The sequence below is a fragment of the Rhinatrema bivittatum genome, chromosome 4 (genome assembly GCF_901001135.1).
Source record: "Rhinatrema bivittatum chromosome 4, aRhiBiv1.1, whole genome shotgun sequence".
Taxonomy (NCBI): Eukaryota; Metazoa; Chordata; class Amphibia; order Gymnophiona; family Rhinatrematidae; genus Rhinatrema; species Rhinatrema bivittatum.
In genome coordinates, this window is record NC_042618.1 from 123,382,929 (window position 1) to 123,400,924 (window position 17,996).

The 17,996-nt window shown below is 46.7% G+C and overlaps 1 protein-coding gene across 4 annotated transcripts in view; it reads left to right on the forward strand.

The window, feature by feature from the left end:
• The window catches only part of PACS2 (phosphofurin acidic cluster sorting protein 2), a 490,004-nt gene that overhangs the window by 355,262 nt on the left and 116,746 nt on the right, over positions 1-17,996 (forward strand). For all 4 annotated transcript variants that reach the window (XM_029598809.1, XM_029598810.1, XM_029598811.1 and 1 more), the window contains exon 6: positions 9,769-9,842. In XM_029598809.1, the coding sequence (XP_029454669.1) occupies positions 9,769-9,842 (74 nt within the window). The remainder of the gene's footprint in view (positions 1-9,768; positions 9,843-17,996) is intronic.

Here is a 17,996-nt window from a genome sequence, read left to right on the forward strand (position 1 = left end):
AGGAAGAGTACAAAAACTGAGGAAAAATCTGGGGTGTGCTCAGATCATTCTGCAGAGGTGCCTATGAAATTCTGGTGCAGGTACTTATTCTGGATGAATAAAGGCTTAATGGATCACTTCTGTCTGACACCATTGATCCAGGGAATACTGTTCATAAGTAGCTATTTAATTACATTTTGAAGTCAAGTAAGGATACATTCTCTCCCTCCTACCCCCCTTCCTTTTTAGGATTGTGTTGAAAAAGGTACTATAGAAATATTACAGATAATCTGCCTGGTGTTTTAGGACACATGAGGTGTAAAACAATATACTTTATATCCTTAGCATCCCATATAATCAGTTGAAATAAGGCAAATATTGTCAAAAAAAGCAGTTTATATTATTTTCTCCGAGGTCAAGCAGGATGGTAGTCCTCACACGTGGGTAACATCATCAGAGGGAGCCCTGATGTACAAAACTTATGTCAGAGTTTCTAGAACTTTGACTAGGCACACTGAGCATGCCCAGCATGCGCTATACCATGCAGCCATACACGGGGGCCCTTTTCAGTCTCTTTTTTTTTTTTTTTTTTCTGCAGAGCTGTAAGCCTCACAGACTGACTGAGCTCACTCACATTGGCTGTTTCTGCCCTAGTGTAAAACTTCTTTTTTTTTTTTTAATCACATTTTTCGGTATCATTCCATCTGCTGGGACCCTCTCTTTGCCTCCCCATAATATCTTAGGGTTTTCAGCATTTCTGGTAAGTTTTCTTTTTACGGTCAATTTCACCCCACGGCAGCAGTACCCCCAGTGCCCGCTGGCCATCAATGGCCACCACCTTCATTTCATGTCTGTGGCCCCCCTTTTTTCTTTTGTTCCATCATGGCCATGTTCACTTTTCATCGATGCCCCAGGTGCCCAAGAACTGTGTCCATTACGGATCCTCACACGATTTGTGTCTGCTGCTTGGGGGCATCGCATGACGTCTGGGGTTGTCGCTTGTGTGCCCAAATGACCTCTAAGGGACATCTTTTGATTCGTCAAGAATGGATGAGCTCTTTGGGTCGAGGAAGTGTGAGCCATCAGCATTGGGAGCATTGGCATCGATGGACCTTGGAGCTGCATTGACGGACACAACTCCATTGATATCGGTGGATCTGTCTGTGGATAGGGGCACCAGAGACAGCCTGTTGACATCTCCTCCAGGCCGAGGATTCTAGGTTCATTGTCTTCGGCCTTGGCACTGGGGAAAAACTGGGCCAAGCATCGAAGGAAGCCTAAGAAGTATCAGCAGTGGCCCCCGTAAGTGCACGGTGCCGTGCGTGGGGATGCACTGGCTTTTGCCACAATGCCCCGAAGCAATCCCGTGGTGAAAAGGGCCCATCCTCTATCGATGCCGGGGTTCCTTGATGGTCTGCACCAGTCCTGGTACCCATTGCTGATCCACCTTATGAATCCTAAAATTTGGCCTCCTCTCCTTCCTCCCAGTCGGTGTTGACATGGGCAAAGTTTGAGGAGAAGCTAGTGATGGATTTGGGCACTGCAGGGCATCAGGCCTGTGGCACCAAAGGCATCAGAGTTGGTGCTGCCCATCATCCTACTGCTACTGGAGAAGCTCAATGTGCTCATCTGGGCGTAACTGACCCAGCTGGTGCTGGTTCCTGGGATAGTACCGGTGCCCAGCAGGGCACTAAGGCCTCCTCTGACCAATACAGCGGTTGTTGCCAAGTCCTCCAAGGAGGAAGCTCCACCAAGGCTAGCAGAAACACAGAGGCCTGTAGTCCCCTGTCCAGTTCTACCGGTGCCTGGATCTCTGGATGAAGGCAGAGCACCTAGGGCCCCATCCACTGTGGCATACAGTGAGAGTGAGGGTCCCTATGACCCCTGGGGGGGATGATATGACTTGAGTCCTCCTCAGAGGGCTCTGATGGTCTCTCGTCAGATCCTTCTCCTCCAATTAAGCTGAGGAAGTCCCTGCTTGAGGACTTACCTTCACAGAGTTTGTGAGGGTGATGGCAGAGGCCATACCATTTCAACTTTTAGCAGAGGACGATGCCAGGCACAAAATCCTTGAGATCCTCCAGTTCATGGAGCCTCCTAAGGAGATTGTGGTAGTCCCGGTACACTAGATTGTTAAAGATTTGCTGTTGAGGATATCGGAATACCCCCTCACAGTGCCTCCCATTAACAAGAAGGTGGATGGGGTCTTCCTCCTCCAGAAGGCTGCTGGATTTGATAAGCGACAGCTGCCTCACCGGTCAGTGGTAGTCAAATCTGCCCTCAAGAGGGCCAAGCACTCTGACCCATTCCTCAGTGTCCCTGGGGAAGGACCACAAAGCGATGGACACTCTTGGGAGGAAGGTGTTCCAAGGCACTTTGCTTACTGCCTGCATCGCTGCCTACCAGCTCTACATGAACCAGTACTTGCAGGACATCTGGAAGCAGGTGCAGGTGGTGGCCTCCTGGTGCACATAGGTCTGGCATGCAGAAAACATGAGGTGCGTGCGACCTACGATGTTTTTGAAACAGCATCAAGAGTCTCTGCAGAGGGAATCAGTGCCCACAGAATGGCATGGCTGCAGGCCTCTGATCTCTGACCAGAGGTATAGAAATGACTCACTGACATAATGTGTACTGGAGAGGATCTCTTCAGAGATAAGGTGAGGGATGCTGTGGCCCAACTTCAGGAACACCATGAGACCTTTCAATAACTCTCTGCCAGTACACCGGATCAGTCATCTTCATATGGGAGGCTGTCGAGGCCAGGGCCAAGGAAATCTTTCTTTTGCCAGAGGAAGTACTATCCTCCGCATCCTCACTCCCTCAATACCATCAGGACTCCTGCAACTGGCCTAGGCAGCAGGGAGCTCCCAAACCCTAGCCACCTGCTCAGTCATCTCCGGAGATGAGGTTTTGACAGGGCTATAGGGAGTTTAAGCCAATTGCACATACCCGGAACAATGGGGCCCTCCAGTCGGGGCAGGCTGCGGTTCTTTGCAAATCAGTGGCCCAATGTAACATCAAACCAGTGGGTTTTGTCCATCATCCACCAAGGGTACTAATTAAATCTATTGGGTGTCCTGCCAAATTGCTCTCCATGCCTATATTGGGGGCCGGTAGTGCATCAGGAGCTACTACAAGCAGAACTCTCCTCCCTCTTAACAGCTGGAGCAGTCAAGCCTATACCACCAAGGCAAAGAGGGTGGGGATTCTACTCCAGGTCCTGATTCCAAAGAGAGCTGGAGAAATCAGTCCTATCCTAGACCTAAGGGCCTTGAACAAGTTTCTAAAAAGAGAAAAATTTCCTTGGGCACCTTGATCCCCCTTTTGCAAAAAGGGGACTGGCTATGCTCCTTTGACCTAGAGGATGCATACACTCATATTGATATCTTCCCCAATTACAGGAAGTATTTCCAATTTGTCGTGGGAACACAGCAATTCAAGTACAGGGTGTTGCTATTTGGGCTCATGTCCGCCCCACGAGTCTTCACAAAATGTTTGGCCATGGTGGCAATGCATCTCTGCAGTCTGGGAATGCATGTCTTCCTGTATCTGGATGATTGGCTGGCAAAAAGCACTTCTCAGGGAGGGGCCATCAGGTCCATGCACTTGACCATTCGGGTGCTGGAGTCACTAGGGTTCGTTCTCAACTACCCAGAGTCCCATCTCAGCCCGTCACCTCAATTGGACTTCATAGGAGCCCTGCTAGACACAGTTCAGGCCAAGACCTTTCTTCCTCGTCAGAGGGCTGTCGCTGTGGCATCCATTGCGGCAGAGATTCAACACAGTCAGCAGGTGTCAGGCTAGCACATGTTGAGGCTGTTTGGCCATATGGCCGCAACTGTACATGTTACTCCTTGGCACATTTACACATGTGCAGAGCCCAGTGGATCCAGAGGACACAGTGGTGCCAGGCCAATTAAAGCCTCCAGGATTGCATCCGAGTCACCCCATCTCTCCGGGACTCATTGTTCTGGTTGGAATCTGCAACGGAGGATCTAGGATGGGGAACTCATGGTCTGCTCAGGAATGTTCTTGTCAAATCAACTTCCTGGAGCCTCGTGATCAGGTACATGCTATGGCCTTTCAGAGATTGGCTGTCCAACACAGTTGCTCTGATCCAGACCGACAACCAGGTTGCCATGTTGATTGTCAGCAAGCAGGGAGGTATGGGATCGTACCTCCCGTCAGGAAGCAGTGCAGATATGGTCGTGGGCCTTGTCCCACAGGATGGTGCTCAGGGCCATGTACTAGGCTGGGATGGAAAATGTCAGCAGACAGGCTGAGTCAAGCATTCAGACCCCATGAGTGGTCCCTGGACCAGGGGTAGTGAATCGGATATTCTGCCTCTGGGGGAGCCCAGATGTAGATCTTGTTCTTGTCCCCCTGCAACAGGAAGGTACCTCGTTTCTATCCCTGCACATTACAGACGGAAAACCAGCCTCGGATGCCCTCGTCCATCGTTGGGGCAAGGGTCTTCTGTATGCGTATCTTCTGATTCCCTTTGTGGCAAAGACTCTCTTGAAGCTTCATGAGGACAAAGAAACAGATTCTCATAGCCCCTCATTGGCTGAATCATATCTGGTTTCCACTCCTTCGAGAGTTGTCCATCCAGAGACCATTCAGTCTGGGGACTTCTCCAGATCTCATGCAAGACCAAAGCAGGCTGCGGCATCCCAACCTCCAGACCCTGTCGCTCACGTCATGGATGTTGAGAGGTTAATCCTGCAGCCACTTGATCTTTCAGAGGATGTGTCTCAGGTCCTGGTGGCTTCTAGAAAGCGTTCCACTAGAACAGTGGTTCTCAACCGGTGTGTCTCGGCACACAGGTGTGTCGCGCACTCGCTGTTCTCCTTCTCCCCCCCCCCCCCCCCCTTCACCTCAGCGAGACACACTGCTGCTGTTCCTGCTCGGGCTATCAGCACATTCAAGCCCCGAGGGGGAACGGCAGCAGTGTTGGTGAAAGCTGGTAACAGGAACATGACCTTTTCTTCTTCCCGCCCCTGTGGCACAGAAGAGGAAGTGATGTTTATCAGGCATGCGGGAAGAAGAAAAGGCCATGCAATAGCAATCACATCCCAAGACTCTTCCCGGCCCTGCTACACTCAGCAGTTTGCCTGTGCTACGATCATCACAGCACAGAGCAGTCAGCTGAGAAGTGGCCACTGGGATTTCCTGCCGCGCAGCTGTTGGGGAAAGTCGTCCATCAGCTGCCCAGAGCTGAAGATCGGTGCTGGCTGGCCACTTTGCTAGGGGCTGCAGGAGTATGGATCCGGTGCTGCTGCTGCCGCCCCCCCCCCCCCTGCTATGCTCCCCTTCTCTTGCCAGTTCGACACCAACAAGAAAACATAAAAATAATAATAAACTGCAAAAAAAATAAAAGGCTGGAGTGGGGAGAAGAAAAGACATAAAATTACATTCTAGGCTGACTGCTCTGTGCCATGATAGCAGCACAAGCAATCAGCTGAGTGCTGCCTTCTTATCACTGCAGGGCAGGGAGGTCATTCCTGTTGCAGTTTCTAGCCTGTCAGGACTCTGCTTTTAATAGCAACAAACCGGCTACCTTGTGCTGTAGCTGCCATGTGTGGTGGGGGTGGGGGTGAGTGAGACAGAGAGAGTGAGCCAGCATGTGTGTAAATGTATGAGAGAATGTGTGTGTGTAAGTAAGAGAAATTGTGTGAGAGCAAGATACTGCTCAGGAAAGTCACTGGTGTGAGAGAGAAAGAGATTGGTCAGGGACGTGACTGGTGTGTGAGAGAAAGAGAGTTTGGTCAGGGACGTGACTGGTGTGTGTGAGAGAGAGAAATTAGTCATGGGCCCTAAGGAAGAAGAGCATGAGGACAGAGCTTCAGCAGCCCTTGCTGCTTCTGGTATGTACTATTGGTCTACAAGGGAAAGGAGTAGGAGAGTTACTGGAGAGGGTAAGTAAAAGTGGCTTTTGAAGTTTATCTTTCTTGATTGACCGCCATTGTAATTATTGGGTATTATGTGATGTCTGCTTTTAGAAATATTTTATTGGTGTTTGGAGAATTTTTAATTTTGAAAATGTTTAATGATTGGATGTTTTGTTTTGAAACATTTATTATATTCTAGTTTTAGAATTATTTTATATTTCTCAAGGAATGTATAAATAGAAATGTGGAGACAAAAACTGAACTGGAAACAGCAAGAAGCCAAACTCTGTATGCAGTGCAGCAACAAAAACATTAGCTTTATGGCGACTTTTTTGTATTTGGTGAAGGTCTGTCTGTGTTCTGCGTGTGTGACCCAGCTAAGGGTGTTCTGCAAGCTTGTAGTTTCTTGGTAGGGATCTATAGCAGTTTGGCTTGTTCTGTTTTCCTAATAGGAGGTGTATTGGTGTTTAGGGCCTGGTGTAATTTTTGCAGTGCTGCCTTTTCATAGGTAGGGTTATTACTGTTTGAGTTCCATAATGCAGGTATAACTTTGTGCGCATTAGTTTGTGTACATTATTGCAGATCCTGGAAGTCTGTTAGGTGCTATATTTCTGTTTTGCACAGAATGCAGAGTAGCTTTTTTGGGTTTCCATTCCAGTTTCTGTTTCCATATTTGTAATTTGTGGTCTTTCTGTACTTGGTGAAGGTCGATTCTATGTGTGTGACCGAGGTGAATTACTTTAATATTTATTTATTTATCGCTTTTCTATACCGACGTTTGTTTGCACATCACATCGGTTTACAGTGAACAAGTATGAACACATGGAAATTAGCATGAGAAAAAGAAATTACATCTCAACATTAAAATGCAACATTAAAATATTTCAGGTCAGTTGAAATACAGAAAGTCAAGTGAAGCTTAAGGGTGAGTAGAGAGAAGGTCAATAGCTAACTATTATAACTATATACAGTAAAATGGATTAGTGAGGCAGGGCAAACGGCTAACTGCATGTAGGCATTTGTATCAATATTATTTGTTGTGTTTTCTCAATAAAACATGCATTGGTGTAAATTACTATTTTTTCATAAGGAGGGCTTTTCGCACCTGGTAGGAGAGAGTGTTTGTTACTGTTACTGAAATGACACCAGAAATATCTTTTTTGTATGGTAAATTGAACGGGGAATATCCTAGTTCTGTTCTGTAGCCATTGTTGGGGGGTGGGGGGTGGGGGCAGGGGGGTCAGGGTGGATCCTGTAGATACAGAGTATATGTTTACATTTAGCCCCGTGACAGTCGTGTTCAGTGTGTCACGCATGCAATTACCATCTGTCAGGGGTGTCCCGCCAGAAAAAAGGTTGAGAACCACTGCACTAGAAAGTCCTATGGACTGAAGAGGAGGTGGTTTGCCGTACAGAGTGAGCAGAAAGCCCTAGCTCTGTTCTCCTGCTCAACACAAAAACTGCTTGATTACCTTCTACACCTATCGGAGGCTGACTTAAAAACCAACTCCGTCAGAGTTCATCTTAGTGCAGTTGGTGCATACCACCACAGTGTTGGTGGTACGCCCATCTCTGTACAGCCTATAGTTATACGTTTCTTGCATGGCCTGCTTCAATTGAAGCCTCCCCTAAGGCCTCCTGCTGTGTTTTGGGACTTCACTGTGGTGTTGGCTCAGCTGATGAAAGCTTCTTTATCCGCTGTGCACCTGTGACCTGAAGTACCTGACCTGGAAAGTCATATTTTTGATGGCGGTCACTTCAGGGTCAGCAAGTTCCAGGCCTTAGTGACTTACCCACCTTATATTATCATGACAGGGTGGTCTTACTTATGCACCCTAAGTTCCTGCCTAAGGTGGTGACAGATTTCCATCTTAACTAGTCAATCATCCTGCCAATATTCTTTCCCAGAACTTGCACCAAGGCAAACGAGCACTGCACAGTTTGGACTGCAAGCAACCTTAGCCTTCTATCTGGAGCAGACAGAAGCCTATAGACAGTCCACCCAACTTTTTGTTTCTTTTGATAAGAATAGGTTAGGTTTTGCTGTTGCCAAACACTATCCAATTGGCTATCAGATTGTATCTCCTTCTGTTATGCCCAGGTGGAATTGCATCTTGGTGGTCATGTCACAGCTCATTCTGTCAGAGCCATGGCAGCTCAGTGGCCTACTTGTGAGCAGTTCCTGTGGAGGAGCTTTGCAAGACTGCAATGTGGAGTTCTCTCCACACATTCTTATCGCATTATTGTCTGGATAGGGATGGCCAAAGTAGGTTCTGCCAGTTTGTTCTTCGGAACCTATTTGAGGTATAGAACCCAACTCTCACAACCTAGGGCCTGTTGTTTGGGTGTTCTCAGAGGACAGCAGGATGTTACTCCTCATGAAACCCATCTTCTACAACGCAGAATTGGGTTTCTCCTATTTTATTTTAATCTTAATTTTATGTTATGAGGCTAAAGAGGGACTCCGCATAGATGCGTGAGATAGGGCATACTGGGCATGTGCAGTGTACCTAGTCAAAGTTCTAGAAACTCTGACATGTTTTCCACATTGGGGCACAATCTGATGTCACCCATATGTGAGGACTAACATCCTGCTGTCCTCGGGGAATACCTATTACAGGTAATCAACTCTGCTTTTTCTTTCTTTTGAGGTTGTGTGCAATGTCTTAATCATCTTGGAATTCCTGAATGAGTCTTAGCTTTAAAGCTGAGCACCAGAAACTATAGCTGCACAAATGTATTGGAAAAGCAGCAGACATTTTCTTTGACTTTTTTGAAAAGTATCCATAGACTTCCACTATTCTGGGGAGGAATTTATATATAAGACTGTAAAATAATTGTTGCTAATGTCTTAAATTCCATATCCATTCTAATGATACAAATTACCTACCTCCCCCTTCTAGCATATGTACACATGCAAACATGCTTTCAAGAAGAGTTTGAAAAAATTTCCAAGAAAGATCGACCACTAAAACTAGTATACAGCCATTTGATATTTGCTTAAGAGGTCAGGCTTCTGACCTACATTTGGAATTTGCAGACATGGGAGAGAATTGTTTTGTATGACTCTTTTTTTTTTTTTACTTCAACTCCACTATTCCCCACTCAGTTTCTAAAAGCCTGCCATTTCAATTAAAATTATGGGTTTTAACTGCTTTTTATCAGTTTTTGCATGGCTCTTGGTTGCCTGTGGATGCCAGTCTTTGTTCTTGCAAACAGAAAGCTATTCTCCATGCATTGGCCAATTGCATTACTGTGGCAGTCTTGCATCTGTACTTCTGGATGAGGATGCTCTTTAGCTATTTAATTCATCCCACTTTTCTGATGAAACTGACCAAAATGGTTGCAATACAATAAAAGCAGCCTGTGAGATCTGAGAGAGGTTTGTGTAGTAGAGATCCCAAGATTTAACATATATCAGTGAATTCTTGAATGATAGACTACTAATTCAGCATCTTTTGCATCTGAATGATAGGGCGTGGCCTAATTGTTGTAGTGAGTAAAGAAAATTTCATGTGATACAATTTTAAATGCTCTCTGCACCTGCCTGCTCTTGAGTGGTTGATTTTATGTCATGTCACTTACTTCACCCATTTGAGTAATAATGATGAAGTTTTCCCATCTTCCCTTTCACTTTTGGAACCTTTCATATCATCCAGATTTCAAATGTGCTTTCAGGCTGTTCACCCCAGAAGTGACTGCATGTTCTAGACTTATTAAATTGTACATCATATTGAGATTCTTGTTGGATTAAAAACTATATGTAAGATGATTATTATTCTGAATCACTCCTGGTGTTTCCTGGTTTGACCCAAATCAACTACTATCCAGCGATACTTATCTGAAAAGTTGGAGGCATCTTCATAGCTTATTCCTTGTTTGCTGCTTTTTACAGATAATTACTCTGAAGAAGAGTATGAAAGTTTTTCTTCTGAGCAAGAGGCCAGTGATGATGCTGTTCAAGGTCAGGTATGTGAATATTTTAAGGCTATCTTCAGGGTATACCTTATTTTGTCTACCTTTCATTCCTCTACTCTGAACATTGGAAAAACTATAAAATGTTTGTCAATATATTAACTGACTAGTGATGTCTGTTAACAGCTATATGGAAAGCTATCTTTATTGCTTCTGTAGATAGATAATGTCAGTGCAGTTCTTGTTCATAAGTCTGTGGGTTGACTATGCCTAGTAATTATTAAAATTGGGCTATGTTCTTCCTTTTTAGGACATCAGTCATTCTCACAGGACAAGCAGGATGGTAGTCCTCACATATGGGTGACATCACAGGATTGAGCCCAATCACGGAACCCTTCTGTTAAAGTTTCTAGAACTTTGACTGGCCCCTGCTGGGCATGCCCAGCAGGGGTTCCCCTTCAGTCTTCATTTTTCCGCACAGCAGTAACCACATGGTTAAGGAGCTCCACAGAGATTCCTGACAGGAATTTTCCTCACGGAATTACTAAAATGTTTCATACCCCACAGGGGTCCCTCCTTCGAATTTTTGACTCCACGGTACTCTGGTAAGTGTTTACCCGTTTTCGGTCGATTCCCGTCGAGTTTGGCCCTCGCGGCCTACTGGCCATCGACCGTACCGCGGCTCGAGTTTTTTCATAGCCATGGCGTCGGGGTTCCATTGGTGCCCGGATTGTAATCGCAAGAAACAGCAAGGTAGGCGATCCAATAAAGCCGTGAGGAAACAACAAAAAAGGTGGATGCCACAAAAGTCTTTTCCAGTTCTTTATTAGCGGAGACGTATGATATATATTTTTCTTAAAAAGCCAGACTCTGGCCGAGTTTCGCCACACTAAGTGGCTGCCTCAGGGGCATTTGGCTGCCTGACGCCACTAACGGTCTCCACTCGTAACACTCTTGAAAACCCGAGTGGTAAAATTGCTGATGCATATGTAGAACTTATGTAAACCAATTGACTGCTTGACGATACAGACGGTCTCCACTCGCAGCGCTTCTGGACCCTCATAAAGTCTGTGTAATGTGTCTCGGGATGTGAGCACGATGTCCTGACCTGCACCAAATGTGCCCTAATGACACCCAAAGGTCGCAAGGCCAGAATGGAGAAGACAGAACTTCTCTTCTGTGCTCAAACCCTGACGCCATCTATTGCATCGACATTGTCAGAACCGGCACCGTCAACTTCACACCAGTATCAACCACCGGCTGGTGACCGTCCGGCATCAACAACTTCGCGGCCTTTAACTCCCTCTACTCCCCCTCAGGACCAAGGGGATCGTAGAGAGCGACATCGCAAGCCTCGGACCATTGAGGGAGCGAAATCATCGACCTCGCCATCGTCCGAGCCACCGTCGAAGAAACCCCGTCCAGAAAAGGCACAGACCTTTTCAGCGACCGGGTCACCGAGGCAACCCTCACCCAAAAGGGGATTGGGAGCCGCGACTCCGCCTTTAACGGTTGTCCCTCCAGTTATGCCTCTGCCTTCTTCTGTTCCGGAGCCGGGGCTGCTTGCTCCAGGTCTCCGAGAAGAACTGGACCGGCTGGTTCAGGAGGCCATCAACAAGGCGATGCATCAACTCCAAGTTCCTCTGGCACCGACACTGGTACCGATCATGGATCCGACCGCTAACCCAATTCTGGCAGCGTTGGCACTGCTGCTCTTGAAAATGGAAGCGCTTATCGCCGCTTTTCCACTGATGGATCCCGGGTCACCGATGGCTCCGGTGCCCTCTCCGTTTATCTTGTCATCGGGAGGAGAAACACCGTTCCGCATCCCTCCATCGGACGTCCTACCGATGCCAATACGTCCATCGATGCCTTCGATGCCTTCATCAGTGCCTCCAATTATTCCTTTGATTCCTAGACAAGGACCTTCAGGGATTCCACTGTCCTGTCCCCCTAGGGCTCCTAGAGGGGCAGATGCTGATCCCTACGATACTGGACAGATGATTCTTCACCAGACACCGATGACTTGCCTTCACCACCTTCTCCTTCTGAAAGCAGAAAGCGTTCTCCTCCAGAGGACCTTTCCTTCATAAACTTTGTGAAGATGTCTGAATTGGTTCCCTTCCAATTACAGACCAAGCACGATGACAGGCACCAAATGATAAGAGTTGCAATTCCTGGATGCTCCCAAGGAAATAATCTCCATCCCCATTCATCAAGTTCTTCTGGATCTCCTCAAAAAGAACTGGGAACACCCTGGCTCTGTTGCTCCAGTCAACAGGAAGGCTGAAACCACTTATTTGGTACAGACAACCCCAGGTTTTCAAAAATCTCAATTGGATCACCATTTTGTCGTCGTGGAATCTGCCCAGAAGAGAGCAAAGAGATCAAAACCTCATACTTCCTTTCCCCCAGGCAAGGAGCAAAAATTTCTAGATGCCATTGGTCGCCGGGTCTTCCAGGGCTCAATGCTCATCTCTCGGATTGCCTCTTACCAGCTGTATATGACCCAGTACAACAGGGTCTTATTCAAGCAGATACAGGACTTAACAGAGTCCCTGCCGCAGCAATTCCAGGAACAGCTTCAAACCCTAGTAAACAAAGGTTTTGAGGCGGTTAAGCATGAGATAAGATCATCTTACGATATATTTTTCACTGCTACCAGGGTATCTGCAGCTGCTATCTCGGTGAGAAGATGGGCCTGGCTCAAGTCTTTGGACCTTCGCCCTGAAGTGCAGGATAGATTGTCCGACCTGCCCTGTATGGGAGACAATCTGTTCGGCGAACAGATTCAACGAACGGAGGCGGAACTCAAGGACCATCATGAGACCCTGAGACAGCTCTCTCTGATGCCTTCTGATCATGCCTCCAAGCAGCCATCCAGGAAGGATACTAAAAAGTCATTCTTCCGTCCAAAGAAGTCCTATCCACCACCGTCTAGGACTCGTTCCACAAGACCTTTCCATAAGGCCCAATCTCGTCAGACACGAAAACAAAAGCCACAAGCAGCTCCTCAGCCGAGCCCTGCTTCCGGTTTTTGACTCCTGCATAGAGAGCAGCAGCCAGCTTCCACTGCCTCAGATACTAGTGGGAGGTCGATTGTGCCATTTCCACAACAAATGGCACACAATCACCTCAGACCAGTGGGTCCTCGCTGTAATCTCTTAGGGTTATCACCTGAACTTTCTCTCCATCCCACCGGGGAACATCCGACCAATCACCACTTCTGGAACAGGAGGTCTCCCTCCTCCTCCTCCAGTCCAGAGCAATAGAACCAGTACCCTATTCCCAACGAGGCATAGGATTCTATTCCCGGTACTTTCTAATCCCCAAAAAATCAGGTGGTGTTCGTCCAATTCTGAACCTATGTGCCCTCAACAAGTACCTCCAATGAGAAAAGTTCAAGATGGTAACCTTGGGTTCCCTCCTTCCTCTTCTGCAAAAAGGAGACTGGCTCTGATCCCTAGACCTCCAGGACGCATACACTCATATTGCGATAACTCCATCTCATCGCAAATACCTGAGATTTCTGGTAGGCCCCAAGCACTATCAGTACCGAGTGCTTCCATTTGGCCTCGCGTCTGCACCACGAGTCTTCACGATATGTCTCGTAGTAGTTGCAGCCTTCCTCAGGACTCAAGGTGTTCACGTCTACCCCTATCTAGACGATTGGTTGATCAGGGCTCCCACTCGGTAAACTGCTCTGTTGTCCCTGTATCTTACCTTACACACCCTGATTTCGCTAGGATTTCTCGTCAACTACGACAAATCCTACTTAGTCCCATCTCAAACCTTATCATTCATAGGGGCAGATTTGGACATCTTGCAGGCAAAAGCTTTTCTACCTCGACAACGAGCTCTCACTTTCGTCTCTCTTGCACACCAGCTGCAGTCTCAGCACTACATGACTGCACGCCGCTTTCTCATCCTACTGGGACACATGGCGTCCTCAGTTCAGGTCACCGCAATGGCCCGCCTAGCCATGAGAGTCATGCAGTGGACTCTAAGGTCACAATGGACTCAATGCATTCAGCCCCTGTCGATCATTGTCCACGTCACGGACTCACTCCGTCAGTCTCTAGCCTGGTGGAAAAATCAGATCAATCTCCTCCAAGGCATGCCCTTGCAACCTCCAGACCCTCAAATAATTCTCACCACCGATGCTTCCAATCTCGGCTGGGGAGCCCATGTGGCCAATCTGCAGACACAAGGAAATTGGTCTCCAAGGAAGCCAAACACCAAATCAATTTCCTGGAGCCGAGAGCAATCAGATATGTTCTCAGGGTATTTCAGGATTGCCTGTCCAATTAGGTCATCCTGATTCAGACGGACAACCAGGTGGCCATCTGGTACGTCAACAAACAGGAAGGGACGGGCAGGAAGCTGCGCAGATATGGGCGGAGGCCCTCTCCCACTCGATGTACCTCAGGGCCACCTACTTGCCGGGAGTGGACAATGTATTGGCAGACAGCTAAGTCGCGCCTTTCAACCACACGAATGGTCACTCAACTCCGTAGTGGCGGACTCGATCTTCCAACAATGGGGTTACCCTCATATAGATCTCTTTGCAACATTTCAAAACCACAAAGTACAGAAATTTTGCTCTCTCACTCATAGCCAACACTCACAACCAAGAGATGCGTTCTCCCTCTCGTGGGCGACAGGTCTCTTACATGCCTTCCCTCCAAGTCCATTTCTCTCAAAGACTCTTGTGAAGTTACGTCAGGACAAGGGAACCATGATCCTGATAGCACCTCACTGGCCTCGCCAAGTATGGTTTCCAATACTTCAGGATCTCTCCATTCGCAGGCACATTCCCTTGGGAAGGGACCCGCTTCCGATTACGCAAAACGACGGGTGCCTGCGCCACCCCAATCTGCAAGCCTTGTCCCTTGTGGCATAGATGTTGAAAGGTTAATCCTTCAGCCACTTAACCTTTCTGAATCAGTTTCCCGTGTCCTGATTGCTTCACGGAAGTTTTATTTTTATTTATTTTATTTTTATTTATTTAACGGTTTTATATACCGACATTCATCAATGATATCACATCGGTTCACAGCGAAACAAGAAACTAGTGCCTGTGGCGGCGCTTTACATCGAACAAGTTTAACATAATACAATTAGAACATATTGAAACATAATAATTAGAGAGTAAGGAAAGGTAGGGGAAATAAAGCATTAATCTAAAATTAAAATAACATGAATACAAGAGGGTAAAAAGAGAAAAAAGGAGGAAAAGTGACAGAAGAATGAAATTAGATTAATAAATTAGTGTCTTCCACGAGAAAGTCTTATTCTTACAAATGGAACAGGTTTCAGTCATGGTGCTCTTCTCAATCCCTTGACCCCTTTACCTGTCCAATCACGAAGTTTCTGGACTATCTCTAGCACTTGTCGGAGTCAGGTCTAAAAACTTCCTCCATCAGAATGCATGTTAGCGCGGTGGCTGCCTTCCATTAAGGTGTTGGGGATGTTCCTATATCAGTAACAACCCCTTGTAACACATTTTCTGAAGGACTTGCTTCACCTCAAGCCTCCACTGCGTCCTCCGGCCCCTTCTTGGGACCTCAACTTAGTTTTAGGAAGGCTCATGAAACCACCATTCGAGCCTCTCCACTCCTGTGAACTTCACTATCTCACATGGAAAGTGATTTTCCTTTTGGCAATCACTTCGGCTTGCAGAGTTAGTGAGTTACAGGCCTTAATTACCTATCCGCCTTACACTAAACTTCTGCAAGACCGGGCAGTACGCCGCACTCACCCTAAGTTCTTGCCTAAGGTAGTATCAGAGTTTCATCTCAATCAATCCATTATACTACCTACCTTTTTTCCCAAGCCCCTTTCCAATCCAGGAGAGCAGGCTCTGCATACCCTTGACTAAATGGGCTCAAGCATTCTATCTAGACTGTACAGCTGCCCACAGGAAAAGTACTCAATTGTTTGTCTCTTTCCATTCCACCAAATTGGGGCAGCCTGTGGGTAAGCAGACTCTCTCCTCCTGGTTAGTGGACTGCATATCCTTTTGCTATCAGCAAGCAGTCATTCCACTTCAAGACCGTGTTAAAGCACACTCTGTGAGGGCCATGGCGACTTCAGTAGCACGCCTACGATCGGTGCCGCTTCCTGACATTTGCAGGGCTACCACCTGGAGTTCTCTCCATACCTTTACAGCCCACTATTGCTTGGACAAGCCCGGAAAACAAGATTTCATCTTCGGCCAATCTGTCCTGCGTAACCTATTCACAACTTGACCTACCAACACCCTTCGCCTGCCCGTTAGTGTTCAGGATGCCCTCGGCCAAATTCCACCCCAGTTGTTGTGCCTGTTGCACGTCTTGGGTACATTTGGTGCATTCTCGGACATCCTCAGCTCGGTACTCACCCATATGTGAGGACTACCATCCTGCTTGTCCTGTGAGAAAGCAAATGTTGCTTACCTGTAACAGGTGCTCTCACAGGACAGCAGGATGTTAGTCCTCACGAAACCTGCCCGCCGCCCTGCGGTGTTGGGTTCGTTACGTTTTTTATTTTATTTTTCGGCACTTCCTGTAGCTTTTTAAACAAGGCTGAAGGGGGCCCCTACTGGCTGCAGGGTTAGTGCCATGCTGGGCATGCCCAGTAGGGGCCAGTCAAAGTTCTAGAAACTTTGACAAAAGTGTTCCGTGATTGGGCTCCATCCTGTGATGTCACCCATATGTGATGACTAACATCCTGCTGTCCTGTGAGCACACCTGTTACAGGTAAGCAACATTTGCTATCTTTTGGGCAGTGATGATGTGATAGGAAAGACCTATGGATGTGTGAACTGGTCTGGATTATATGTGAGTTTAGGGAGGACTAAATATTCTAAATAAAATCTAGATAGGCTACAAATGGAGTAATAAGTGTGCGGAGAGGTTTTCCTGGCATTTTTATTTATTAATCTAAGACTAAGCTTTATTCATCTGTGCCATGTTGTCTGTTCCAAACCTTTAATATTTTTTTCCTTCTTGTGTAGTGTACGTATTCACCTTTTAAAAGTATTAACTCTACAGTTAAATATCCTTGACTTATGTGAGGCTTTTAACAAGGCTGCAAGCACACTATAAAATAAAAGCATATTGTATTTATAATCTGATGGCATCCTCCACCCCCACTGTATATCTCCAAGCTCTGGCAGCAATGACATCTCAGGATGTTTGGGAAGCCTGTTGTGGCCCTGGATTATCAGAGCCCCATAAGCACAGCTGTGCAGGTAAAAGGTGTGTTTGTAGAAACGTGCTTCAAGCAGTTCATACATGTCCTTAACATAATGCAGCAGAGGTGGGTCTGGCTTTCAGCGTCAGCCTTGTGTGTACCCTGTTCGGAAAAGACCCTGATCCCAGTATGAGCATACTTCTGGCACAGTGTGGAAAATTGGGCAGGTTCAACTCGTGGCACATGCAGTCCTTTGTCACAGTCCAGGAAATGTAAGACTATATATATGCATAAGATCATGCATACTGGATCAGACCAACAGTCCATCAAGCCCAGCATCCTGTTTCCAACAGTGGCTAATCTAGGCTATAAGAATTTGGCAAATATCCAAAAACCCGTGCTGCTGATGATGCTAGTAATAGCAGTGGCTATTTTCTAAGTCAGCAATTAATAACAGGTAATGGACTTCTCCTCCAAGAATTTGTCCAAACCTTTTTTGAACCCAGCTACACTAACTGCACTAACCACATCCCCTGGCAACAAATTCCTTGAGTGAAAAAGAACTTTCTCCGATTAATTTTAAATATGCTAATTGCTAACGTCATGAAGTGCCCCCTAGTCCTCCTATTATCCAAAAGAGTAAATAACCGATTCACATCTACCCGTTCTAGACCTCTCATGATTTTAAACATCTCTATTAAATCCCCCCTCATCAGTATCTTCTCCAAGCTGAACAGTCCTAACCTCTTTAGTCTTTCCTCATAGGGGAGCTGTTCCATCCCCTATATCATTTTGGGCGCCCTTCTCTGTATCTCCTCTATCACAACTATACCTGTTTTGAGATGCGGCAACCAGAGTTGTACACAGTATTCAAGGTGCGGTCTCACCATGGAGCGATACAGAGACATTATGACATTTTCCATTTTACTCACCATTCCCTTCCTAATAATAATTCCTAACATTGTGTTTGCTTTTTTGACTGCCGCAGCACACTGAGCTGACTATTTCAATGTATTATCCACTATGACGCCT